The sequence below is a fragment of the Mustelus asterias genome, unplaced genomic scaffold (assembly GCF_964213995.1).
Source record: "Mustelus asterias unplaced genomic scaffold, sMusAst1.hap1.1 HAP1_SCAFFOLD_808, whole genome shotgun sequence".
Lineage (NCBI taxonomy): Eukaryota > Metazoa > Chordata > Chondrichthyes > Carcharhiniformes > Triakidae > Mustelus > Mustelus asterias.
The window spans coordinates 109657-137470 of NW_027590755.1; the positions used below are offsets into that span (position 1 = coordinate 109657).

The 27814-nt window shown below is 41.3% G+C and overlaps 1 protein-coding gene across 5 annotated transcripts in view; it reads left to right on the forward strand.

Annotated features, from left to right (window-relative positions):
- The window catches only part of aebp2 (AE binding protein 2), a 110494-nt gene that overhangs the window by 49728 nt on the left and 32952 nt on the right, over positions 1 to 27814 (forward strand). For all 5 annotated transcript variants that reach the window (XM_078205545.1, XM_078205543.1, XM_078205542.1 and 2 more), the window contains exons 4-7: positions 1652 to 1838; positions 6933 to 7057; positions 18688 to 18755; positions 21848 to 21961. In XM_078205545.1, the coding sequence (XP_078061671.1) occupies positions 1652 to 1838; positions 6933 to 7057; positions 18688 to 18755; positions 21848 to 21961 (494 nt within the window). The remainder of the gene's footprint in view (positions 1 to 1651; positions 1839 to 6932; positions 7058 to 18687; positions 18756 to 21847; positions 21962 to 27814) is intronic.

Sequence of the window (27814 nt, forward strand, 5' to 3'; positions counted from 1 at the left end):
TTCAATCAGAACAGAACTCTGAGGTCATTTTCAATATGCACTTTATACCAACCTGGAGTTGTACTGTAGATTTGATTTTTAAAGGTTTATTAGCATCACAAGTAGGCTTACATTAACACTACTACAATGAAGTTACTGTGAAAATCCCCTAGTCACCACACTCTGGCACCTGTTCGAGTACACAGAGAATTTAGCACGGCCAATGCACCTAACCAGCACGTCTTTCGGACTGTGGGAGGAAGCCGGAGCACCCGGAGGAAACACATGTAGACACGGGAAGAACTTATAAAGTCTCAGCAGTGCATCCCTGCTTTTGTATTCTAGTCCTCTTGAAATGAATGCAAACATTGCATTTGCCGCCTTCGCTTTCAAGCCAACCTGTAAGTTAACCTTAAGAGAATCCTGACTAGGACTCCCAAGTCCCTCACGCTTCCGATTTCTGAATCCTTTCCCCATTTCGAAAATAGTCTATGCCTCTTTTCTTCCTATCAAAATGCATAACCTTACACTTGCCCATGTTATATTCCATCTGCCACTTTTACCCACTTTCCTAACCTGTCCCAGTCCTCTTGCAGCTTCTTCAATACTACTTGTTCCTCCACCTATCTTTGTATCATCTAAAAATGTGAAAATATTTCTTGATTTGATTCTTGAATGATCTCCCTTGAATTTAGATTCTGGATTCCCTTGCCTGAGGAAATAGTGTCTGTGTATATACACTATGGAATATACCTTTATCATTTTGATCAGGAAACAATCACCCTGAACTTTCTAATCTGTGCTCAGCAAGAAAGCCAAAGCACATCTCCATTATAACTACTATATATATCCCTCTCAAATTTGATGATTTTAATTCTCCAATTTTATGAAGTATTGGTGCAAAGTAACTACCAAATTTCAATTCTCATTGTTTTTTGAAAGAAAAGACTTGCATTTTTATAGCTTTTCTAATGATCACCAGATATCTCCAAGTCCTTTACAGCAATTAAGTAGTTTATGAAGTGTAGTTCTTATTGTAACATAGGAAATGTAGTAGCCAATTTGCACTTGGCCAGTTCTCTCAAACAGCCATGTGATGATGCTTTTGTGATGTCGATTGAGGGATGGGTATTGGCCAGGATACTGGGACAGCTCCCCTGCTCTTCTTTGAAGTAGTGCCTTGGGATCTTTTGCATCCACCCAAGCAGGTAGATGTGGCCTCAGGCTAATGTCTCATCCAAAAGAGAGCACTTCTGTCAGTGTAATTTTGTGCTCAAGCCCTGGAATGGGACTTGAACCTGAAACCTTATGATTCAAGAAGTGAGTCTGCTACCAACTGAACTGGGTTTTTGGATCATTCATTTTGTCTTGCTTATATAGGTAGCTGATTTAGTGGATAATTTCATGAAAATGAATTGACATCCTGGCAGTATCTGGCATCTGCAAAAACCAATACCCTCGTGCAGTTAATTTACATCAGAAATCTGTTTCTTCAAAGATTTAAAATTTAGTTGGGATAGAGTATCGTATTTCCCAGCTATTCAGTCTATTTATGCAACAGCAGCAGTTACGTTTGCTCCACATTCCGCTTGTTATAAAAATATGATTTTTCCAATGACTTGTTCTTAATACTGAACTGAAATGTGACCATTACTGCTCTATTTCCTTTCAGTGTGTTGTTGGTGGATGTACTGCTAGCTTTGCGTCGCAAGGTGGCCTCGCTCGTCATGTCCCTACACACTTCAGCCAACAGAACTCAGCAAAAGTTACTAGTCAACCGAAGGTTAAGGAGGAGTCACCTTCTAAAGCAGTTATGAACAAGCGAAGGAGACTAAAGAATAAACGACGGCGCTCACTACGTAAGTTGTCATATTTCTAATTCTTATATCAATTTATCTGCAACCAGTAACTTGTGGTCATGAATTATCTTGTTTCTGTGCAATTTTCTTCTCAAGGGCCATTGCATATTTTTAAGGCTGAGTTAGATTCCTGACTGATAAGGGAGCCAAATGTTATGGGTGTGGAGAGGAAATTAGAGGGCACAGTCAGATAATGGAGCAGACTCTTACTGTATGTTTCTCTATGAATGTATAATTCTGACAATTTTTGTATTCGACAGTTGGTAATTGATCTAATTCAGAAATGTAGGATGTATATAGATAAATGTGTCTGGCACCCACCCTCTGCAATTGACTTTGATTTTAATTTTATCCATGGGAATGATCTTTACTTCTGTTGTAGCTATACATGATGGGACTTGGGTGATATGTAATTTCAGCCTAATTACTTTTGGACGTAGCGTTTCCTGTGGTTTGGCTGGTGTACATAGAACAGTACAGCACAGAACAGGCCCTTCGGCCCACGATGTTGTGCCGAGCTTTATCTGAAACCAAGATCATGCTATCCCACTCCCTATCATCCTGGTGTGCTCCCATGTGCCTATCCAATAACCGTTTAAATATTCCTAATATTTAATATTCCTAATATTTATGTAGGAAATGAAAATATTCTGAGGGGCGGAGTTGAAGACGGGTGAAGCAAAAGGAGATTTAGTAAAGAATGTGAACTGTTCTTGGCCTGATAATTCCATTCTGTGTCTCTCAACCCACCCTTCTTATTGGTAAACGCTCTACGAGTCTTGTTACGACCAGGTGAGGAGGGATTGAATGGCTCCCCCTCCTTTTCCCTCCTCCTCTTTTGGCCACTGCAGCCTTTTCTGATTGCACAAGGTTGCACTTGCCATCTCAAATCTCATGTGAACATCCGCTGTGACCTGACACCAGTCAATTTCCATGCACCAAAGTAGGATTGGAAAGACACCTGGTACTTGAAAATCCAACGTTGTATCTTTGCATCTGACCTGTGCCTCGTAATTAAAGTACTTCCAACAATAGTTATGAAGATGTTTGCATCAAATATTAATTTTTAATTTGTCGGCTGGAAACATGGTGATCATTAAAAAAACAGGCAGGTAGGTTTTCTTGAATTTAACAAGCGAGTTTCATAAAGCCATAACTTCCTTGGAGTGATCAGCATTGAGAGGGATTCCCCAGTGCATCTTTGGGGTACCCCCCAAATCCAGCAGTGGGAAACCAGGAAGTTACAGACCATTATATTTATACCAATTTGGGCTAAATAATAAAGTACACGCTGACTTCCGCATGTGCATGTATGCACGATCTGGGAGTTCACACACACGTATAGATTACAGAATAGGGGAGAATAGATTGGCCAAATTAGAGCTTATAAGCAATGAAAGAAGTTCGCAGTTCACAGCTTGGCTGTTGACACTTAAGGTTTAAAGATGTGGATGACAGAGTTGATTCTTCTCCTGGAGAGACAGCTGTGGAGTTGTTTTTTCTTGGAAAAAAATCTTTGGAGATTTGCGATCAAGTCAAATTAGTAGACAGGGTGGAGAGAGACAGAGGCACGATCTCCGCTTAACTGCGACTAAAGTTCCGATCTGCTGAGAAACCCATATGTTAATACCACACACAAGACTTGGCTGGTCATGTGATCTCTTTCCAATTGTCCATAATCCAAACATAATTGCAGATTCCAATTATAACTCGATTAGATCACTTGAAGTGCTGTCTTAAAATCAAGATGTTTTGTCCAAACAATTAGCCTTTGATTCATCTCCAATTAAGTACTTGTAGATGATTTCTATAAATATCTTGTCAATATGGCAGAAAAGTCGTTCATTGCCCCCAAATTAATTGTACATTGGTGAGTTTTGCAGACTTGCCGTCTCCTCTCCATAGGATTGAAATGTGAAATGTATAATGGTGTAAATTAGAGCATGCCATCTTGATGCATGTTAGAATCACTTTAGTCTGTGTCACAAAAAGTCACTCTTTAAAAGTCTAGTACCTGTTTCCAACTGATAAATTAATATATTTGATTTAAGCACATCTTCAAAACAATTGTTGGAAGTAATTTAACTTATGAAGCACAGATCACAGACCCAACACAGTGGCTACCTAAAACAAACTTTCCAATAATAACCATTTAATTGGGATACTGGTATTGCAACAGAACAGAAGACTTGAAAAAAGTCAAAGGCAATGAACACAATGCAGGGAAGATTTGTTAGAATCATAATGGGAATGAGGGACTTCAATTAAGTGGAGAGACTGGAGTTGTTGAGATTGTTTACTTAGAGATTGTTTACTTAGGGAGGGTTAAGGCATGGTTAAATCGAATTTTTAAAATTGATGGGTTGTTTCGATTTCATAAATAGGAGAAGCTAGTTACGTCAGCAGGGTTGGTAACAAGGGCACAAATGTAAGGTAACAGGCTGCTTTGTGAATTGTGTGGAAGTTTTAAGACATGCCCACATGGAGCAGATTCCATGTGGCAAATGACAAATATAGCAACCACCACACCCATCCCTGGCACATTCCTGGTAACATTTTTTTTCCTTGGCACATAAGTGGCCCCTGTTTTTGGAGGGATTTTGAGGCTTTGTGTGGATTTGTATGCCAACAACTGTGGTAACTTTCCATTTGAAATTTGTATCTTGAAAAAGAGATAACCTGGGAAAGAGCAGGAGAGTAAGTTAATTGGATAGTTCTATTTGAAAAAAAGGCACAGGCACAATAGTCTAATGGAAACCACCTATGCTATATAATTAATATTTATCAGACATGATACGAATACAGTGCTTGAAAAGTTCTTGTAGTTAAGATTCCGGGTTAATACTTGACTGTAATCTGGAAAATATTGTCGTCGTCCCCCCCTGCCCAATATCCTCTGATCCCCTTCACCCCAAAATCTATATATAATTCCTTGTAAACATAGTGAGTGAAATTCTCCCAAACAAAATCAAGTTCAAATTTGCGGGAAAACGACTAATTCACCCTAGTTTTTTTTCAGTGGGAGTTCACACTAGAATCAACCACGCTCTGTACAATGCAGAGGCCACCAGTGCGAATATCATTAGGTTTCCGGGGCGGGGCCTATTCCTGCCCAGGAGGCTGAAAGTGGCCCCAAACTGTCAGCCTCCCTTTTGCTGGGCACAGAGTGCCCCGATCTCCAGACCCCACCCCGATCGCTGGACTCCTTCCTGCCCCGGCTGATCCCAATGGCGGAGTCGCAGTGGGGGCCCCTCCATTCCCACCTATAACCCCCTAGGCCTTGCCCTTTTGTCACTGCCCTATGCCTGGTAGGCAGTGCCAGGGGGCACAGGCTGGTACTGCCAGGGTGCCCATGCCCAGGGGGGCCCTGATTGCTCCCCTCTTCACTCCAGTGGAATCTTCTCGATAGTTCCCCAAAAAGTGGGGATCTACTATAAATCCCACTGGAGAGAAATACTCCTGGCTGGATCTGACAGCATGGTGTCCTCTGACGTGAAAAGTATGCACAAAATGAGCTGCTTTATTGGAATTAAATTTCCAAATTGATTGTCCATAAAGTCATTGTTCACTAACATAGTGTCCACAGGGAGCAACTTCTGGTCTGAACTATTTGCAATGTAATAAAGAAACTATTCTCCATTGAAGTAACTACTTAAAATTTGAAAACAGCTTTGGTTACTCCTGCATGTCTGATACACATGAATAACTTTGTGGCCTTGGGGAGGGTTTCCATATTTTCTACTGATTAATTGGCTACAAAAGCTTTACCTTTCTAAGGATCAAAGCCACATCCTGCCCCTTTGCTGGATATTGCTTTGTAATTGCAACACCTTTAGGATCAAGCACCTGTTGGTGACAGATGGTGTGGAGATACATTACAGGTATTATAACAGATGAGTTCCAGTGTGTTGCGGAGCTGTTAGAAAATCCAGGTGTCATGTTGAGGCTGAGGTAGCAAATTTATGTAGTTGTTAGAAATTGGAGATAAGAGTTGCAGGCTATAATTTATTGTAACCAAATATTATTTTTGGGTAGTATGTATAAGAGAATGAATCTGTTCTGTTATAACTGGCTTTGGAGCTGAGGAAACCTTTCCTATGGGGAGGAGAATGGAGTTTACATATTGAACTTTTTCAAGAACTTAGTTCTGTCACAAAGCATGTAGCATATAATGTGAGCATATAAAAGACTCAATAGTATTGTATCTGGATACATTACTAGCCTGTAAAAATATAATATAACCACTCTTCAGCCAATTAGAGATTAAATGCATAGCTTTGTTCACTAGACTTTGCTTCAGTATGTTTATACAGTGTATGTTTACCTAAAATATTGAAGTGTCATTCAAGTTGGAATTTATAGAATCATACAGTGCAGAAGAGACCCTTCGGCCCATCAAGTCAGCTCTGACACGTGAGAAACACCTGACCCCCCCCCACCTAATCACATTTACCAGCCCTGAATGTTATGATGTGCCAAGTGCTCATCCAGATACTTTTTAAAGATGTGACGCAACCTGCCTCTAACACCCTCCCAGCTGATGCATACGTCCCCGTCCCCCAGTCTTGTACACCTCAATCAGACTCTCCTTAGTCTTCTCAGCTCCAACGAAAACAACCCAAGCCTATCCAACCTCTCTTCATAACTTAAATGTTCCATCCCAGGCAGCATCCTGGTGAATCTCCTCTGCACCTTCTCCAGTGCAATCACATCCTCCTTATAATGTAGCAACCGGAACTGCACACAGTGCTCTAGCTGTGGCCTCACCAAAGTTCTATACAACTCCAACATGACTTCCCTGCTTTACCTACATCTAAACGCCTGGTCATCCCAAAAAATTCAATCAAATTTGTCAGGCATGAACTCCCTCTGATGAAGCCTATTGTACTGTGACCATTTTTCTAATTGCTGTACCATTGACAATGTTTCTGCTTTTACATTTTCCGAGCAAGTAAAACTGAGAATATTTTTCATTTTTCAATTTTTTTCTCCTGTGAATTTAACTGGTAGTTTTTAAAAATGTGGCAATGCAAATGATGTTGTGCCCATTGGTGGCCTGCTCACTTTTGATATTTTATTTTTGTTTTTTCATAGCAAGACCGCATGACTTTTTTGATGCCCAAACAATGGATGCCATTAGACATCGTGCCATCTGCTTTAATCTGTCGACCCATATTGAAAGTCATGGAAATGGACATAGTGTTGTGTTCCATAGCACAGTGAGTAAAATTTTGCCAATGGATTACTCTTCCAGTCATAAAGCTGTTAACTTTCAGACATGAAAATAAACTCTTACCCTCATATTATCCTTCCATCTATATACACTTTAGGCTATAGTAAAAATGGATTGAAGTACATAGGATGAAAGATTGAAACAGGCATTTCGGGTGGAAACATATAGGTCACTTCTTTGTAAACTAAACTTGTAGCTCCTGTGTGCTAGCCAAATAAATATATATATATGTGTATTTACACACACAAGGCAACCACATTTGCAACACCATTACATTTACACTAGCCACATTCCTGTCCCTACACATTGTGACATTCTGAATTGTGCCAATTGGTGAATGGCTGCTTTGTACTGAAGACCTTGTGCAGTGACTGCACATTTGAATGAACTGAACCTGTGCAGCTTGTGTTGTCCGAATGTACAGATGAAATCTATTTAATTCTCAGCGAGGTCTCCCAATTGATTTAGTAGGTTAGGCAATGCTCAGCCTATTGTCTATCCATAAAAGCCTGAATTATTAATTAATGTTAAGTTGGTTGACCTTGGCTAAGTAGCACTTGGTATTCCACAGTGGGCCTCTGCACCCTAAACTGGAGTGGTAAAATCAACCACCATTGATCGTGGCATATAAGTCGACTTTTGAAGCTTCAAAAAATCCTTCCACAAATGTGGGATTACTTTGTATAAAATGTGTTAAGTCAAGCAACAAAAAAGGAATCTAAGAACTTGGACTCACTTCCATTAGGGGGCACTGAAAAACTGTACACCACTTGCCTACTCTTTTGGTTAGGGTGACTATTTTCAGTATTTTTGATGAATCTAATTTGCTTTATTGCAGCTAGCAAATGAAAGATATACTGAGCACACTATATTCCCTGGCAAAATTCAAGTCTTCTCCGTAGATTATAATCTACCAATAGGAAAATGATCTGTAATTGACTAATTGCACATGAAACTCCATTAAAAATTCAGGCTTCTGCATTCAAATCAATCAAAATTACACAATCAATCAAAAGCTAACATTAGATCTATTCATCGAGCACAACCCAAAGATTCTTTTTAGATGCAAACCCTACTCTAATCACCTGTAATACTGTTCACCAATATCCCCCTTCAAGTTTGTAAGTAACAAGATCCCCACAATACTACTCGAGGCAAGGGTAATCCCCCGAGCGGATATGATGAAATGTACACACACCATCCATGGAACTTTGTTCTCTGGATAATTTTACAGGTCATGTAAAATGATAAAAAATATTAATTAACAGGATGAAAAGCATCACTAATTGTAAATTCTCAAAATAGTTTCAATAAATGATTTATAGTTGTAAGTCATAATTTTTCATATAACTATAAAGTTCTCTGATGTTTCCCCATGGTATGATGAATTCATTGTCATTGTGAATTTCAAAATTTTAAAAATTCAAAACTGATATCCAGGTAGACTGAGGAAATTTATTAACAGATGCCATGTATAGGCAAAAAGACGTATTTGGCACCAAAATATTCTGGTTATCTTGTATGACAGGTCAAGATGTACGCTGTGATCTGCAGTCCCTATGGAATTTCACTGGGTGAGAATTGGGCCATTATATAATTGCTATGAATCATGGAGCTCCCTGTTCAGGATGGGTATGAATGCCCAGGTGGACATGGCACAGCAACTCACGAGAGCTGAGCAAGGATAATGGAGAAACAAGGGAGTAAATCATGTGTAAAAAGGAATGCTGCTTTTTAAAAATTCATTTAAGGGTTGTGGACTTCACTGGCTAGGCCAGCATTTATTGACCATCGCTAATTGCCCATGATGGTGGTGGTGAGCTGCTGCCTTGAACTGCCGCTGTCCATTGTGGGGAGGGAGTTCCAGAATTTTGACCCAGCAACATTGAAGGAATGGTGATATATTTCCAACAGGATTGTGAGTGACTTGAAGGGCAATTATCAGGCGATGGTGCTCCTATGGCTTTGCTGCCCTTGTCCTTCAAGGGGTAGAGATTAAGAGTTTGGAAGGTGCTGTTTAAGGAGTCTTGGCGTGTTTCTGTAGTGCATCTTGTAGATGGTATACACTTCTACCGTACATCGGTGATGGATGAATTAATGTTTACGAATGGGGTGCCAATCAAGCGAGCTGCTTTGTCCTGAGTGGCTTTGAGCTTCTTGAGTGTTGTTGGAGCTGCACTCGTCGAGACAAGAACATAAGAAATAGGAGCAGGAGTAGGCCATCTAGCCCCTCAAGCCTGCTCCGCCATTCAATAAGATCATGGCTGATCTGATAGTGGGTTCAGTTCCACTTACCCGCCCGCTCCCCATAACCGTTAATTCCCTTAATGGTTAAAAATCTATTTGTGACTTAAACACATTTAACGAGGTAGCCTCTACTGCTTCATTGGGCAGAGAATTCCAAAGATTCACTACTCTCTGGGAGAAGAAGTTCCTCCTCAACTCTGTTCTAAATTGACTCCCCCATATTTTGAGGCTATGCCCCCTAGTTCTTGTTTCCATTGTAAGTGGAAATAACCTCGCTGCTTCTACCCTGTCTAGCCCCTTCATTATCTTATATGTCACTATAAGATCTCCCCTCAACCTTCTAAACTCCAGTGAGTACAGGCCCAGTCTACTCAATCTCTCCTCATAAGCTAACCCCCTCATCTCCAGAATCAACCTGGTGAACCTTCTCTGTACCCCCTCCAAAGCTAATATATCCTTTCTTAAATAAGGAGACCAAAATTATACACACTACTCTAGGTGCGGCCTCACCAGTACCCTGTACAGTTGCAGCAAGACCTCCCTGCTTTTATACTCCATCCCTCTCGTGATAAAGGCCAACATTCCATTTGCCGCCTTGATTACCTGCTGCACCTGCAAACTGAGTTTTTGTGATTCATGCACAAAGACCCCCAGGTCCCTCTGCACAGTAGCATGTTGTAATTTTTCACCGTTTAAATAATAGTCCATTTTACTATTATTCCTCCCAAAGTGGATAACCTCACACTTGCCAACGTCATACTCCATCTGCCAGATCCTTGCCCACTCAGCCTATCCAAATCTCTCTGCAGACTCTCTGTGTCCTCCACGCAATTTGCTTTCCCGCTCATCTTTGTGTCATCCGCAACTTTGTTACCCTGCACTCGGTCCCCTCCTCCAGATCGTCTATGTATATGGTAAAAGTTCAGGCCCCAGCACCGATCCCTGCGGCACGTCACTAGTCACTGATTGCCAAGCGGAAAAGCCCCCATTTATTCTGACTCTCTGCTTCCTGTTAGATAGCCAATCCTCAATCCACGCTAACACTTTACCCCCAACTCCGTGTACCTTTATCTTATGCAGCAACCTTTTGTGAGGCACCTTATCGAATGCCTTCTGGAAATTTAAATGCACCACATCCACTAAATACACAAGTGGAGAGTATTCCCATTACCCTGACATTTGTGTTGTGGATTGGTAACAGGTTTTAAGAAATCAGGAGGCGAGTTGGTTGCTGTAAGGTTCCTAGCCCTTGACCTGCTCTTGTAGCCATGCTATTTATGTGGGTTAGTCCAATTAAGTTTATGGTTAGTTGTAACTCCAAACAGCTTGGATCTGCTCTGAGCAGAGTAATTCAATTTTTTAAATGCCAGATTCTGCAGGATTGTTGACACCAGCTATTGTGCTGAAGTTTGTGTCCCCTCTGAGCTGGATGTTGATGTTTGTCTCATGCAGATGGTACAACTAAGTGCAAGTGATAGTCAACTTGTTCGGATTGTCTGGTGACCCTGTGATGGTTCATAAAAAACAAAACTTCAGCACAAGACCCCCAAAAATTCAATTATTTGTTTGGAGACATAGTGCCCCGGGGGATGCTTTTCCATTCAATTTTTGTATTGCTGACTTCTGCAGTCCATCTCATAGTATCTGAGAAGGTCATGATATAGCACCACGGTTTTAGCTAAACGTTGTTTATGTGCTGCTATTCAGAAGTTGCCAATGTTAATTTAAGCTATGCCCTTGGTTGTCCTGATCCTACTCTGTAACTTTCCATTCGCCTTCCTGGACCATGTTTTTTGTCATTTCTCCTTGTCCATTACTACTCGCACTATGTGAGTCAATATGGTTTCAAGTTATTTAAAATCAGTAATCTTGCCTCTGATGACAAGATTGCTGGTGGCAGCAAAGCAGAAATATAAATAAAACACACTTTCTGAAATTATGCTTGCTGAAATAGAATCTTGACACATATTTCTGACCCGGTGACCAGCAGCAAGTGCATTTACAGCATTCTGGTCCACTGTTTTATATCTGGGTAATGCTGGGTGACTTGTTACTTTAAACCCCATAGTCAGCAATTTACTTTTCCTCATTTACTACGGTGTCAAGTTTGCCCCTTACTTCGGAAAATGGCTATTTCTCATGGAAAGCCCAGAGTCATGTAAAAGATTTCCCACACAGTTCCTGCTTACTTGCCCAGTCAATTTAAAGTATAAACTGGATAGCCTCTGTGTTGGTGTGTGTCAGCTATGGCTTAATTGATAGCCCTCTAGCCTCTGAGGCAGAAATTTGAGTTCAAGTCCCATGCCAGGAAATTGAGTGCTGACGCTCTAATCCATTAAAGTTTATTTATCAGTGACACAAATAGGCTTACATTAACACTGTAATGAAGTTACTGTGAAAATCCCCTAGTCGCCACACTTTGGTGCCTGTTCGGGTATGCTGAGGAAGAATTTAGCATGGCCAATGCACCTAACCAGCATATCCTTTGGACTCTGGAAGGAAACTGGAGCACCTGGAGGAAACTCACGTAGACGTGGGGAGAACGTGCAAACTCCGCACAGACAGTGACCCAAGCCAGGAATCAAACCTGGGTACCTGGTGCTGTGAGAATCACTTGGGGCATGCTAGACTATCAGAGTATTTTGGCTGACACATTAAACCAGAACCCCATCTGTCTCCTCAGGTTGATGTAAAAGAACTGATGGTGCTATTTCAATGAAGAGTGTTACCCCCTGTGTCCTGGCCAGTATTTACCCCTCATTCAAAATTACGCAAAACTGACTGGCCAATATCACATTGCTGTTCCTCAGAGCTGCCACATTTCTTACATTATAACTGCTTTTCAGGAAGTATTTTGTTGGCAGTAAAGCACCTTGGGGCTTTTGGTGGTTGTGAAAGGCGCCATATAAATGCATGTCGTCTTGCAAAAAGGTCATTAATCTTCTGCTATGAATCCACCTTGCACAGTAAAATTCGGAGCACCAGCATCCCAGTGCACGTTGCTAACTGAAAGAAATTTCATAATATAAAGTTACTCAAGCGTCGTGTTCAGTACATTTGGAGAGAGTATGGTATGTTAATTGACAACCAGGTCCTTCTCAAACCTCAAATGATAAACTTGCTCATTGACCTTTTAAGAAAAAAATTGTGCCCCTGAGAACAAAAGGGTCTGTTTTCTTGTTGACACTCAATCCATTAAAATTTATATATTAGTCACAAGTAGGTGGAGCGAATTCTAAACTGACAAACATTGAGAACGAGAAAAAAATTATTGGTGATAAAAACTTCATTTCTAGAGTTTGTGGTTCCAGTTTATAGATTTGCTTATCTGCTGCTTTACGTTGTGTGTACATTTTTAAATTGTAGGCAGATTTCAATTTATTTAATAAAGGCAAATGGTTCCTTCTGATCTTAATTTCAAAAGTTTTAAAAGGAAAATTTGGATAATTACCAATGTAATGGTAATGTTGTGATTAGTTTATAATGTAATGGTGGTGATCCCAGGAGCATGTATGTAACTTGTTCTGGGGATTTTCTTTTTCCAAAGTATTTGGCTTTAATTAACTGAAGACTTAACTCTGGTCTATTTGTAAGCAAATTATAAAATTCTGTACAATAATTTAGACTTTCTGGGTGGTGGTTTTGCATTATCAATAAAATTTAAACCTGGGTTAGGTAAGAAAGTTGTTCTTTTATAACCTGAACTAGTTTTTATTAGGGGTATGGAGCTTATCAAGGGTGAGCTGTGACAGACAAAGGAACTGATGAAGAAAAGCACACTGCAAATACTTGAAAGCTGCTGGGGTTTTTTTGTGGTTAAATGCACTAATGCCTCAGCGTAAGTCAGACAAGTTGGTGAGCAGAATGACTTAACTCTACAGTAAATTGCCATACTCTCATTTTATGAGGCTATGTTTCCAGGTATTTATTATACCTTAATTCTGGCCATTGTGCTCCCATAATAGCCTTGATATTCTACAGCTGTTTGGAGCACAAGACTTTTTTGATCACCTCCTCTGGGTTCTGTATTGGATCAAAGAAACAACCGGGAGCCATCTAGTGGTGGCACTCAAGTGTGGGTCTGTTTTATCCTTTGTGGAATAATCAGAAATTCTGCAGTGGGGCCAGGAACCCAATAAATGCTTTATAGCTTGGGTATTACACGGGTGAGTGTTTTAACAAAAGTAAATGGCCTGTTTTAGTTCTCCTTTTTGTAATTACATCCCTGTCTCTGATGCTTTATTTCTATTTCTCACCTCTAATAATGTGCAGCATTTCAGACCATTTCCCAAGGTATTGCCTATTGCTGTTCTTTCCCTGTCTGAATAATTTATTGCAAAATGACACTAAATTGGCAATCTTTCCCATACGAAAAGAGACGGCTAGTGGAGGAAATGAAAAATGTCAGGTATTGTGGATGGGAGTGGCATAGATGGGGCTATGTTGTGTATTTGACATAACTCTGCTTCACCTACTAGTGTTTAACTTTGAGTGCTCTGCATTAAGTATTCTATTGTCTGGCATAAAATTCAGCGAAAATGTTTAAATACCCGATTGCTGAAAAGTTTAATGCTACACTTGCAGAACTGTAGGTTCATTTGCTATGAACAAAGAGCAATACAGCACAGGAACAGGCCCTTCGACCCTCCAAGCCCGTGCCGCTCCCTGGTCCAAACTAGACCATTCTTTTGTATCCCTCCATTCCCACTCCGTCACTGCTAGTATGAAGATTTTTGGGTAAAGGGAAGTACAAAACTACAGCCTGACAACTTGGGTGAATTTGTGAGCATTTGGTAATTTTTCTTTTCAAACCAGCTCTGATTTCAAAATCTCTTAGAATTTGAACCTCTTATGGTTTGCCAGGATTCTCCATTCCAACCGTGCAGTTGGACCCTCCACATCAGTGAAAGTGTGTGGAATGGGATCCTGAAACCAGTGCTGCCATTGATCAGAGTGAGAGACAAGAGTTTCTTTGAGGTGGCATCTTTTATGCCCATCCCACCAGTGCTCGTCACAGTGAGTACCTCAGGAGATGATGCAATGCTGGATGCAGTGTGTGGAAACTTTCCTTCTCATCCACAGTCTATTAACTGTCTGCAGCTGTATTTACTTCGCCCTTGATGTGCATTGACAATAAAACTGATACCTGCTACATAAAGTAGCCCTCGAGGTGAACGGTGGGGGGAGGGGGGGCGTATTGGGGAAGCTTCCTTCAATGCTAATATTGTGTTAGTCTGAGCAGAAGGAAAGAGGCCTCTTGGAAAAATGATTTTAGCCCAGGAGCTCCCTTGTCTAGGAGTATATCTATAACTAACCACTCCATTCCAGCACTGGAGACAACTTTAAAGGGTGAGAGGGGGAAATTGCACCTTTGTTTCCGATGGAAAGATACAAACCTCTGTTCACTGGGGATATAGAAAGGAACTCATTTGGCCATTTGTTCCATAGTCTCAAAAGATGGCAATGATTTTGTGCCATATTTGATCCAATGCACCTAAACTTGTTCAAAAGGAAAACCCCCAATTTGTTAGTTGTTTCATAGACCATTCAAGTGAAGTTCAGTGGATTTCCCTACATCACCAGCATGATAAACCTGCACAGGAAATACCCAAGTTTTAATCGAGAGGAGCAATCACACGTGCAAAATAATCCTGTTTGTTTTCATATTAGCTCCCAATCTGTTTTTAATAGCATGCAGACACACCATATCTTGCTATCAAGTTTTTGTTTTGGACTAGGTTCTGTAGAACTTGAGCTAGTTAGATTATAAATTGAAAAGATCACCAGTTGCATCCTGTGCAGAATCTTATCATTCTACAGTAGCGCATAGCCGATGGTGAGATGAATCAAACTGCCACCAATCTCTATTGGACGTGTGTGCGTGCATGCGTGTCGATAGATAGTCAACATAGGGGAGTCTGCAATTATAGGGCATAGGGTTATGGTGAGAGGGGAGAGATACAAAAGGATCCAAAGGGGCAATTTACTTCGATGAGGGTGATGAGTGTCTGGAATGAGTTGCCAGAGGCAGGTACAATTTCGCCTTTTAATAAGCATTTAGACAGTTACATGGATAAGATAGGAATAGAGGGATATGGGCCTAATGCGGACAGTTGGGATTAGCTTAGTTGTAAAAATTGGGCTGCATGGACAACTTGGGCTGTAGGCCTGTTTCCATCCTGTAAACCTCTGACTCTGACTGAGGTTTGTATGTTTGGAGGAGTACTGTGCTCTCTTTATTAAGCCTCCTTTTTGTTGGACCACACTACTTTTTGCCATGCAGTATTGATTCACGTTAACTAAAACTTGAAATGTTAAGCTTGTGGTAAATTTACCGCAATAGATTTCTAAGAATTCTCAACAGTACTTGTATAAAAAAGTACAGTTAAGGAAAATAATTCTTCCAATATGATGGGGAACTGTCTTATGTTTTGATATTTGTCCACAAGAGGGCAGCCCCCACTCACTTTAAAGACATTTTGCCATTGCTTTTCAGTCAGAGTTGTGGCAAATTGACCTCAGTTGTTTTTCCTATTGTATGAAGATTGGATGCAAGATGAGAGCTATTTATGTAGCACCTTTGTAATATTAGAGTAATTGAAGTCAAAGTACTTTTTGAAATGTTGTCACTGTTGCAATGTAAGGAGACACACCTGTATACAGTCCTATTAGAGGCAGTGAGGTAGGTAAATGACCTCATAATCTCGATTCCATCCACTTCTGTTCGTCAAATGGTCCCATGGAATTACTTGATGACACAAGGGCAAGGTGAGGAATGTCCCACCTTAAAGGTGGTACCTTTTGATAGAAAGAAAGAATCATAGAAACCCTACAGTGCAGAAAGAGGCCATTTGGCCCATCGAGTCTGCACCGACCACAATCCCACCCAGGCCCTACCCCCATATCCCTACATATTTACCCACTAATCCCTCTAACCTACGCATCTCAGGACACTAAGGGGCAATTTTTTTAGCATGGCCAATCAACCTAACCCGCACATCTTTGGACTGTGGGAGGAAACCGGAGCACCCGGAGGAAACCCACGCAGACACGAGGAGAATGTGCAAACTCCACACAGACAGTGACCCAAGCCGGGAACCGAACCCAGGTCCCTGGAGCAGAGGCTGTCTTGTCTGGAGACAATACACATCTTTTTAGCCTGTCTTGATGCTCTCTCCACTCCCATTGTTTTGTTTCTTAAAGACTGGATTAGTTGTAAGTATTCGCATTCCAACCATTATTCATGTAAATTGAGTCTGTGTCTTTATAAGTTCTGTTTGTGAACAGAATTCCCACTCACCTGAAGAAGGGGCTTAGAGCCTCGAAAGCTTGTGTGGCTTTTGCTACCAAATAAACCTGTTGGACTTTAACCTGGTGTTGTTAAACTTCTTGCTGTGAAGCAGCAGTGCTAACCACTGTGCTATCGTGCCGCCTACACGGTACAGGAGTGTCAGCCTAGGTTGCAAGTCCAAGCCTCAGAAGTTAGGCTCGAACCTCCACAACCTTCTGACTCGAGGCAAGAGTGCTGTCAATTGAGTACAGTCACCACTTTTCTTGAGTTGAGTGCTAATTGCATCCCATGTAGAAATGCTTCATTATACAGTGTAGCCACAAAACTGGAAGTGATATTTTCGTTCTGGGTGATTAAGCAACTAGAGTAAGGTAAAGTTGCCATAGAACCAGTGACCATAAGTTTGAGAGGGAGAGCTGACCAGTGGTGATTTAACTTGAGAATCACCTCGCCTCAGGTGAGTGGCAAGGTCAAGTACAGTTTTGGTCTCCTTACTTAAGGAGGGAAGTAGTTGCATTGGAGGCGTTTTAGAGGAGGTTCACTAGATTGATTCCAGAGATGAGGGGTTTGTCTTACGAAGAGAGATTGGGCAGTTTAGGCCTATACTCCCTGGAATTTGGAAGAATGAGAGGCGATCTAATTGAGGTATACAAGATGATGAGGGGGATTGACAAAGTAGACATGGAGGCGATGTTTCCTCTTGTAGGGCAATCGAGAACATGAGGTCATAGTTTTGGGATAAGGATTGGCAGATTTAAAACAGATGAGGAGAAACTACTTCTCTCAAAGGGTTGAGAGTCTGTGGAATTCACTACCCCAGAGTGTGGTGGATTCTGGGACATTGTGTAAATTTAAGGAAGAGGCAGACAGGTTTTTAATTAATGGTTTGAAGGGCTATGGTGAGACCAAGATGAGATCAGTTATGATATTAAATGGCAGAGCAGGCTCGAGGGGCTAAATTACCTTCTGACCCTAGTTCTTATAGTTGAGAAGCCGAGCCTTCAAAGATAGCCTCAGCTAGTACAGGAATTGTACCCACGCCATTGGTGTCGCTGTGCATCACAAACCAGCTGTTCAGCCAACAGTTACACCTAAAGACATTTGTTTGTTAAAACCACTGGATGTTTGAACCCTGTGAGAGCTTGAGGCTACGTTTAGAATATTGTATACAAATTTGAACACTCCTTTGGAAAGACATTCAAGATTGATGTACCAAAGGAGTGATTCTGGCTGGCTCTTGTGCAGGTTTCCATACCTTAGCTGCTACTCTGTGGCTGGTGTGAGGCTGAAAAGTGGCCCACCGTGCTGATTCATGTTGAACAGTTAGACATTGATATGATTATATATGCATGTAATTACATATATTAAAAAAAGTAATCATTGAAAACTGAACTTTGAAAATAGTTGTGTTTTAAAAGTAAAGACTTGTGTCTGCAGCTTCTATTTTAAGGGAGCTCTGTGTGTAACTCGGCTTTATTTGGCAGAAAGCACCAATTATAATTGAAGCATGGTTTGTATGCCACTCAGTGGCTTTTTTTTAAAAAAAAGCACGTCTGCATTTAAAAGTGTGGGGGAGGCTGAGTAGCCTTTCTTCTAAACTGTACATACATCCTGTTTGCTGGACAAAGTACTCTAATGAATAGGTACCGAGATGTGTCATGAAATCTGACGTGGTCACAAATCTTTTAGGGAAAAATGTCCATAAGGAATAAGACTGGATTAGCCTCGATGTTTTATTAGCACTGTTTCCACAAATAGGACACGTTATTAAGTATGGCGCAACTTGAATTGTACAGATAAATTAGGAATAATGCATCTTATGATGCTCCCCCATATTTCATTGACATAACCCAATTCTGCAGGTGCAGATTTGTGAATGGGTTTTCTGGTTACTGTGGTTACACTTCCAGTCTTTTGAGAAAATAGAGGCAGTAAATGACCTATTTGCCTCTTGGGCAGTTGCTTATTGTGCATTGGGGAATATAATTTTGTTCAGTTTCTTGTATAATTTCAAGGAGATTTTCTCTCGTTGTCAAATTTGTATTTTCGCTCAGTCTGAATTTTTTTTAAATCTTTAGGTAATAGCACGAAGGAGGGAAGATTCTGGGAAGGTGAAAGTGCTGCTTCACTGGACTCCAGAAGACATGTAAGTCATTGAATCTAGTGCGTCACCGCTCATCTCCAGGTGGAAAATTGATTGATTTATGTTCAGATGTCACCAAGATTTACATCGGGGAGCTGTGAAGGTTCTGCGTGAAACTTGGGTGCAAGCACGTTTAGTTGCTTTGGATGAGAAACTCAAATGTCTTTAATGTACTTGAAATTGGGTTATAGAGCTAGCATTGGATCAGAAGTCATAATATCAGCCTTGCCTCTGTAGCAACACTCATGCATGAATCAAAAGATTTGAGAGTTCAAGCCCGATAGTGACCGTTGGCAGTGCGACATTTTGCAACAGCCTGAAGCAGTGTTGAAAGGTGCTTTGTAAAGGTGTGCTCTTTCCTTCCATGGAATATTGAAGTCCTGGAATGAATTATTTGGTCGATTTTGGGTGGCACGGTGACACAATGGTTAGTAAAAGTAAAGTTTATTTATTTGTCACAAGTAGGCTTACATCAACACTGCAGAAGTTACTGTGACAATCCCCTAATCACACTCCGGCGTTTGTTCGGGTATGCTGAGGGAGAATTTATCATGGCCAATGCACCTACCCAGCACATCTTTGGGCTGTGGGAAGAAACCGGAGCACCCGGAGGAAATCCACGCAAACACGGGGAGAATGTGAAAACTCCGCAGACAGTCACTCAAGCCAGGAATTGAATGATATTCACGGTGGAATTACTCCAGTTTTCATGCGAATTTGACACTTGGAATTTTTTGTGGAGAATTCCGCCCATAATAGTTGGAATCCAAGGGTTACATTTCAAGGAGAGCTGACATAAATTAAGGTTGTGTGTGGGGAGGTGGGGGGCAGGCAGAGTTCAGGGATTGGGGGGGGGGGGGCGGGCAGCAGCACAGGAAAGTGTGTGGAATTTTGGAACCTCTACAATGCTTGATCAATTGATTTTAAAACTGAGATTGGTTATTTTCTTAGCCAAAGGTATGAGAAGGGATATGGGAAAATTCAGGTACGTATGGAGTTGGTTTGCAGACAAGCAATGATCTCATTAAAAGGAGGAACAAGCTGGAGAGGCTAAACAGCCTGTTCCTATGTTGCTAACTGCTTCAATAGATTGATCACAGAAATATTCTTTCAGCGGTATAATCTTTGCCAAGACTTTTGTTGACCTTCTTGATCTTGTCTTACCATGTGTCTACCAGCTTGTCAACTGTCAGTGAATGCTCAAAACCCATGTGTCTGGAGCTATGCATTTCTGAACAACATAATGCATGATCTGTAATTAAAGTTGCGTCTCCTCCTTTCTTCCATCATTTAAGTGTGTTTGGGAGCAGAAAACTCATTGTTTGACTTTGTACTCCCCATCCCCAGGAGATTTGCACTGCTGTGTTTGAATTACCATATCTTAATCTAATTGCACATTGAAAGACTCAATTTGTTCCAACTCTTTGAAGACCCAGTTTGCTTCTCACAGGCCTCCAACTGTGCATCCCGGTCTATGAGATAGCATATTTTAGTTAGATAGTAGCAGTCTGCATTCTGAGTTTATATCCTGGATTCCTTTGACTGAGAACAATGACAAATCTTATCTTGGGTTAAAATTACAGATAGCAACATAAGAAATAGTAGGAGCAGGCATAGGCTATGCAACCCTTGGAGCTTGCTCACAATTCAATGCCATAGCTGATCATCTAGCTCAGCTCCACTTTCCTGCCTTTTCCCTATGGACTTTTGATTCGTTTAGTCCATAAAAATGTATCGATCTCGATTTGAAACTCACTGGCCGAGGATTTACAACTCCGGTGCTTCCACTGTTTTCAAACTCTCTCTATGACCATTCCTCTCCTCTCCAATAGACTTGTACTCAATTCCCTGTTGCCAAAGTGCCACTTTTTTAACAAAAAAGCACATTTAATCAAGATCCTTGTGCGGCTATGTTTTTTTGGGGGGAGGGGGAAAAAACAAGCCATCCAGTATCATGCTTTTTGAGAATTCAAATTTGGGATTTCCAATCTCCAGTGTTTTTGGTACCAACAGAATGGATTCTTAAATCACAAGATCAAAGTTTATTATTTTTTGCAGAATTTTAGTTTTCCTTAAATGTTTATGTACGAAACATAAAAGTCCAATAGTAAACTAACAAAAAGGGCAACTGCATGCATGCACACACATGGCATTTCGCAATTTGGAGGAGGCAGCGATGACACACACTATAGGTTGTATTTGCCAGTGTGGTGTTGGCATCCAGCTCATTTCGGAGAGAACTAAATTTTGGACCATTTAGCTTGAAAAAGGTGCAACTTTGTTGCTTTGGAGAGAGAGACCTAGAATGGCATTTTCAGCACATGCTGTAATGTTTTGACAACTTCTCAATACATTTGCATTGAACAAACAAATGGTTTGATACGTGTGCTAATGAAAAGTGATTTGAAGTGAGATTTAATTGTTGACATAAATCCATTGACCATGAACTATTTCATCAATGCATTTGAATACTTTTTCAGCTGTAATATTTGCATTAGTGAATAGGCTCTGAAATAAGAATTTTTTATTTTTCCGAACTATGAAATGTAGCCAGATCTGATTAGAGTTTTGGAGGAACACTAGTTGAGTTTTGTTGTTTGCTGCAACTACTCTTGCCTGATGCCTGAGAAATAATACACTTTTTGGACTTTGGGGACTGAGGAGGAGGAGAGAGATTCTTGCCTTCACGCCAGTCTTCAAGGCCTAAAACCAAACTGTGAACTCCCTTTTAAACTTTTAAGCATTCTCGTTGTCTTGATTGTTCTGCAATGATTGGACACAGTTGCTATTTCCACCTCCGCTAAGACCAGATCATAAAAATTAAGAACAGTGCTGGAAATGCCCTGTTCAGGTAGCATCTGTGGAGAGGGAAACAAGGTTAATTTTTCAGGTGAATTACATTTCTTTACAACTGGTAAAATAAGTTTTGTGAGCATTCTACTACATCATTTTCAAGAGACCTGCTGAAATTGATTGAAATGCAATATACTGGAAATTGTTTGTGCTTTCTAATATAGTGAGAGTGAGTCCACTTTAAAGCCGGCCTGGGCAAAAGATAAATTTTTGAAGTCATGTCTTGATATTTTCTTTTACAGTCTGCCTGATGTGTGGGTGAATGAAAATGACAGATCTCAACTGAGGACGAAAGCAGTTCATTTGTCTAAACTACCGCAAGATGCCGCTTTGCTTCTTGACCCAAACATATACCGGTACGGTTGAGATTTAGCTTCTGGACTTGTTTTATTTTTATAGGACTGTGACTGTTCCTACCTATGTATTTTAATGTGTTAACCTATTTCTCTGCTGAAGGGATCAGTGGCTAGATGTTACGGCCCCTCTCTATACTGTTTTTAAAAAAAGAATTGAGGCACACCTATTTTTTCTGTACAGCTTTCCAGAAAAATACATTTTTGGGGCGATTTTCAGCCTGTGTTTGTTTTCAGAGAATGGTGATGCAGGCAGAAAATCTGGAGGGAATTGGGAAATGCAGGTTTCCATGTTTTACTGTTCGTGTGTGAATACAAAAAATCTGATTTCTACCATAATAATGCTGAGCACTAGCTTCAGTTCAGCTATCACAAAACCTGGGCCATTGACTTGCAGAAATATAAACAATGGATCATTGGGACCTCTTTTGGGGCAGGTGTGACCTGTACAATTATGACGGGTTGCACTTGAATCCCAGGGGGAGCAATATCCTGGCGGGGAGGTTTGCTAAGGCAACCGGGGAGAGTTTAAACTAGAATGGTTGGGGGGGTGGGAATCAAATTGAAGTGACTGGGAGAGAGGAGGTTAGCTCACAAATAGAGAAAGCTTGTCAACAGTGTGAGAGGGAGGATAGGCAGGTGATAGAGAAGGGGGGCGCTCAGACCGAAGGTTTGAGATGTGTCTATTTTAACGCAAGGAGTGTTGTGAACAAAGTGGATGAGCTTAGAGCGTGGATCACTACTTGGAAATATGATGTGGTGGCCATTACAGAGACTTGGATGACTCGGGGGCAGGACTGGTTACTTCAAGTGCCGGGTTTCAGATGTTTCAGAAGGGACAGGGAGGGAGGCAAAAGAGGTGGGGGAGTGGCCCTGTTGATCAGAGATAGTGTCACGGCTGCAGAAAAGTTGGACACCATGGAGGGATTGTCTACGGAGTCTCTGTGGGTGGAGGGTAGGAACAGGAAGGGGTCAATAACTTTACTGAGTGTTTTCTATAGGCCGCCCAATAGTAACAGGGATGTTGAGGAGCAGATAGGGAAACAGATCCTGGAAAGGTGTAATAATAACAGAGTTGTCGTGATGGGAGATTTTAATTTCCCAAATATTGATTGGAATCTCCCTAGAGTAAGTGGTGTAGATGGGGAGGAGTTTGTCAGGTGTGTTCAGGAGGGTTTCTTGACACAGTATGTAGAGAAGCCTACAAGAGGAGAGGCTGTACTTGATTTGGTATTGGGAAATGAACCTGGGCAGGTGTCAGATCTCTCAGTGGGAGAGCATTTTGGAGATAGTGATCATAATTCTATCTCCTTTACAATAGCATTGGAGAGAGATAGGGTCAGACAAGTTAGAAAAGTGTTTAATTGGAGTAAGGGGAATTATGAGGCTATCAGGCAGGAAATTGGAGGCTTAAGTTGGAAAGAGGTTTTCTCAGGGAAATGTACGGAAGAAATGTGGCAAATTTTCAGGGAATATTTGTCTGGAGTTCTGCATAGCAACGTTCCAATGAGACAGGGAAGTTATGGTAGGTTACAGGAACCGTGGTGTACAAAGGCTGTAATGAATCTAGTCAAGAAGAAAAGAAAAGCTTACAAAAGGTTCAGGGAGCTAGGTAATGCTAGAGATCTTGAAGAGCATACGGCTAATAGGAAGGATCTTAAGAAGGAAATTAGGAGAGCCAGAAAGGGTCATGAGAAGGCCTTGGCAGGCAGGATTAAGGAAAACGCCAGGGCATTCTACAAGTATGTGAAGAGCAAGAGGATAAGACGTGAAAGAATAGGACCTATCAAGTGTGACGGTGGGAAAGTTTGTATGGAACCGGAAGAAATAGCAGAGGTACTTAATGAATACTTTAATTCAGTATTCACTATGGAAAAGGATCTTGGTGGTTGTAGTGCAGACTTGTAGCGGACTGAAAAGCTTGAGCATGTAGATATTAAGAAAGAGGATGTGTTGGAGCTTTTGAAAAACATCAAGTTAGATAAGTCGCCGGGACCGGATGAGATGTACCCCAGGCTACTGTGGGAGGCGAGGGAGGAGATTGCTGAGCCTCTGGCGATGATCTTTGCATCATCAATGGAGACGGGAGAGGTTCCGGAGGATTGGAGGATTGCGGATGTTGTTCCTTTATTCAAGAAAGGGAGTAAAGATAGCCCTGGAAATTATAGACAAGTGAGTCTAACTTCAGTGGTTGGTCAGTTGATGGAGAAGATCCTGAGAGGCAGGATTTATGAACATTTGGAGAGGTATAATATGATTTAAGAATAGTCAGCATGGCTTTATCAAAGGCAGATCATGCCATACGAGCCTGATTGAATTTTTTGAGGATGTGACTAAACACATTGATGAAGGAAGAGCAGTAGATGTAGTATATATGGACTTCAAGGCATTTGATAAGGTGCCCCATGCAAGGCTTATTGAGAAAGTGAGGGGGCATGGGATCCAAAGAGACATTGATTTGTGGATCCAGAATTGGCTTGCCCACAGAAGGCAAAGAGTGGTTATAGATGGGTCATATTCTGCATGGAGGTCGGTCACCAGTGGAGTGCCCCAGGGATCTGTTCTGGGACCCTTACTCTGTGATTTTTATACATGACCTGGATGAGGAAGTGGAGGGATGAGCTGGTAAGTTTGCTGATGACACAAAGGTTGGAGGTGTTGTGGATAGTGTGGAGGGATGTCAAGTTGCAGCGAGACATTGACTTGGCGGAGAAGTGGCAGATGGAGTTCAACCCAGATAAGTGTGAGGTGGTTCATTTTGGCAGATCAAATAGGATGGAGGAATATAATATTAATGGTAGGACTCTTAGCAGAAGTGGAAGATCAGAAGGATCTTGGGGTCCGAGTTCATAGGACGCTCAAAGCAGCTGTGCAGGTTGAGGCTGTGGTTAAGAAGGCGTATGGTGTACTGGCCTTCATCAATCGAGGAATTGAGTTTAGGAATCGTGAGATAATGTTGCAGCTATATAGGACCCTGGTCAGACCACACTTGGAGTACTGTGCTCAGTTCTGGTCGCCTCATTATAGGAAGGATGTGGAAGCCATAGAAAGGGTGCAGAGGAGATTTACAAGGGTGTTGCCTGGGTGGGGAGCATGCCTTATGAGGATAGGTTGAGTGAGCTCGGCCTTTTCTCTTCGGAGAGACGAAGGATGAGGGGTGACCTGATGGAGGTGTATAAGATGTTGAGAGGTATTGATCGAGTGGATAGTCAGAGGCTTTTTCCCAGGGCTGAAATGGTTGCCACAAGAGGACACAGGTTTAAGGTGCTGGGGAGTAGGTACAGAGGAGATGTCAGGGTTAAGTTTTTCACTCAGGGTGGTGGGTGCGTGGAATGGGCTGCCAGCAACGGTGGTGGAGGTGGGTTTGATAGGGTCTTTTAAGAGACTTTTAGATAAGTACATGGAACTCAGTAAGATAGAGGGTTATAGATAAGCCTAGTAATCGCTAAGGTAGGGACATGTTCGGCACAACTTTGTGGGCTGAAGGGCCTGTATTGTGCTGTAGTTTTTCTATGTTTCTAATGCAATATAAATGTTAACTGTATAAAGGGAGCCTTGATTTCCTTAACACAGTTCACAAATAATTTATCTAGTTCATACAAGATTTAATATTTTGAAATGATCATCAACATGCATGTTGACTTTTTCTCCACTGATGCTGGCTGATTGTCGAGTTTTTCCCGCATTTCTTTTCTTACGTCAGATTTCCAGCATCTGTAGTATTTTGCTTTAGCGTTAATATTTTGAGCACTATTACCTCGGGTGATAAAACTAATTTAAAAAAGGGAGAAAGCTGAAGTGCAGGACAGAAATCTTGGCATAATATTTATTTCTTATCTAGGCATTAGCTTAACAAAACTATAGATACAAGTTATTGGCATGGTTTGAAAATTGTGATTTTCAGAATATATGACATTATTATTTTTACCTCTGTTGCCATGTCTTTCTCTCTCTCTCGCTTCTCCCAGGATTTTGCATCCTTTTTGAGTTTTTAATTTTAGTGTGGGGGCTTTGTCTTCAGCTCCAAGTCTCGTTGGTTTTATGCATGGGCCTGACCAATCTAAACCACACGTGCGGGTCTTGGAGATGTCAACCACACTGTTAAAGACACAGGCTATTTTTAGTTTAATTACATGAATTTTTAATTTTTTTGTCTTTTTTTGTGGCACCCTTGGGGAGTCTTCACAGATGGTTGGGAACCATTGGTCCAGATAAATGTGCTTGTGTTGCTTTAACAATGCCATGCTGCTTTTTTTTCCCCCTCAGTCCATATGTGGTTTTAATTCTGTCTTAATACTTTTTTCTCTTGGCCGTACTTTTATTTTGGTTCCATTAAAACTATGATGTCTGGGTAAAATGTGGGAGGGCGTAAGCCTTTAACCTGTTGCATTTAGTTGTTTAAGTGTACACATCAGTAAAAATAAAGTTTTTTCAATTTTCATGATGGACAAAAGATATGTAAAGATCCTGGTCTTGGTGAAGACAAAAATAACGAAAATCAATGTTAGCACTACAGATTTTCACCACACTTTCTTTGATGATCCACCAGATGGATGTGCTACTGTTTGAAAATGAGATTGTGGTCAGAACATAAGTTGCTGTATAGTGGGGTATTGCATTCTAAATTAAGCTGTACATTTGCGGTTTAGCACTTTAAATATTGGAAGGTTAACTGCTTGAGTTGAGGTATTTTTGTTTGGTTTAGAGCCCAGATGAGGAAAGTTGCTATGATTTCAGAAGTAAAGAGCACTTTGGTATTTGTCATTGTGGTGTTTTGTCATCCAGAAAGCAATATAAGTAGCAAAGGAGAGAAACTTCTTGACTGAGACTCCTTGCTCCCCTATTTGAAGACGCTTGGTTATGTATTCAGCCACCCCAAGCACCCTTGATCAACTTTGAGCATTTTCTAAGTGCAGTGACCCAGTGCGTCACTTTCCCCTGACATTGCTCTTGTCCCTCAAAAGAGCCACTGTATCTGCCCACACACCTTCAAAAGGTGCACTCATTCTCTGGAGAATTTTATGTTCCCTATGCCATTGTGTCTGCCTCAGCCCCATCCCAGTGTCACCCAAACCCTCAGCTATTGTTGTAATTGCCAAATTAGCAGTCCGGACAAATGTGAGGTAATGCATTTTGGAAGGTCTAATACAGATAGGAAATATACAGTAAATGGCAGAACCCTTAGGAGTATTGATAGGCAAAGGGATCTGGGTACACAGGTCACTGAAAGTGGCAATGCAGGTGGAGAAGGTAGTCAAGAAGGCATACGACATGCTTGCCTTCATTGGCTGGGGTATTGAGTTTAAAAATTGGCAAGTCATGTTGCCACTTTATAGAACCTTAGTGAGGCTGCACTTGGAATATAGTGTTCAATTCTGGTCACCACACTACCAGAAGGCTGTGGAGGCTTTGGAGAGGGTACAGAAAAGATTTACCAGGATGTTGCCTGGTATGGAGGGCATTAGCTATGAGGAGAGGTTGGAGAAACTTGGTTTGTTCTCACTGGAGCGAAGGAGGTTGAGGGGAGACCTGATAGAAGTCTACAACATTATGAGAGGCATGGACAGAGTGGATAGTCAGAAGCTTTTTCCCCGGGTGGAATCATCAAATTCTAGGGGGCATAAGTTTAAGGTGCGAGGGGCAAGTTTTAAAAGAGATGTACGAGGTAGATTTTTTACAGAGTGGTGGGTGCCTGGAACTTGTTGCCGGGGGAGGTAGTGGAAGTGGATACGGTAGTGACTTTTAAGGGGCGTCTTGACAAGCACATGAATGAGATGGGAATAGAGGGATATGGTTCCCGGAAGCGTAGGGGGTATTAGTTAAGTCAGGCAGCATGGTTGGTGCAGGCTTGGAGGG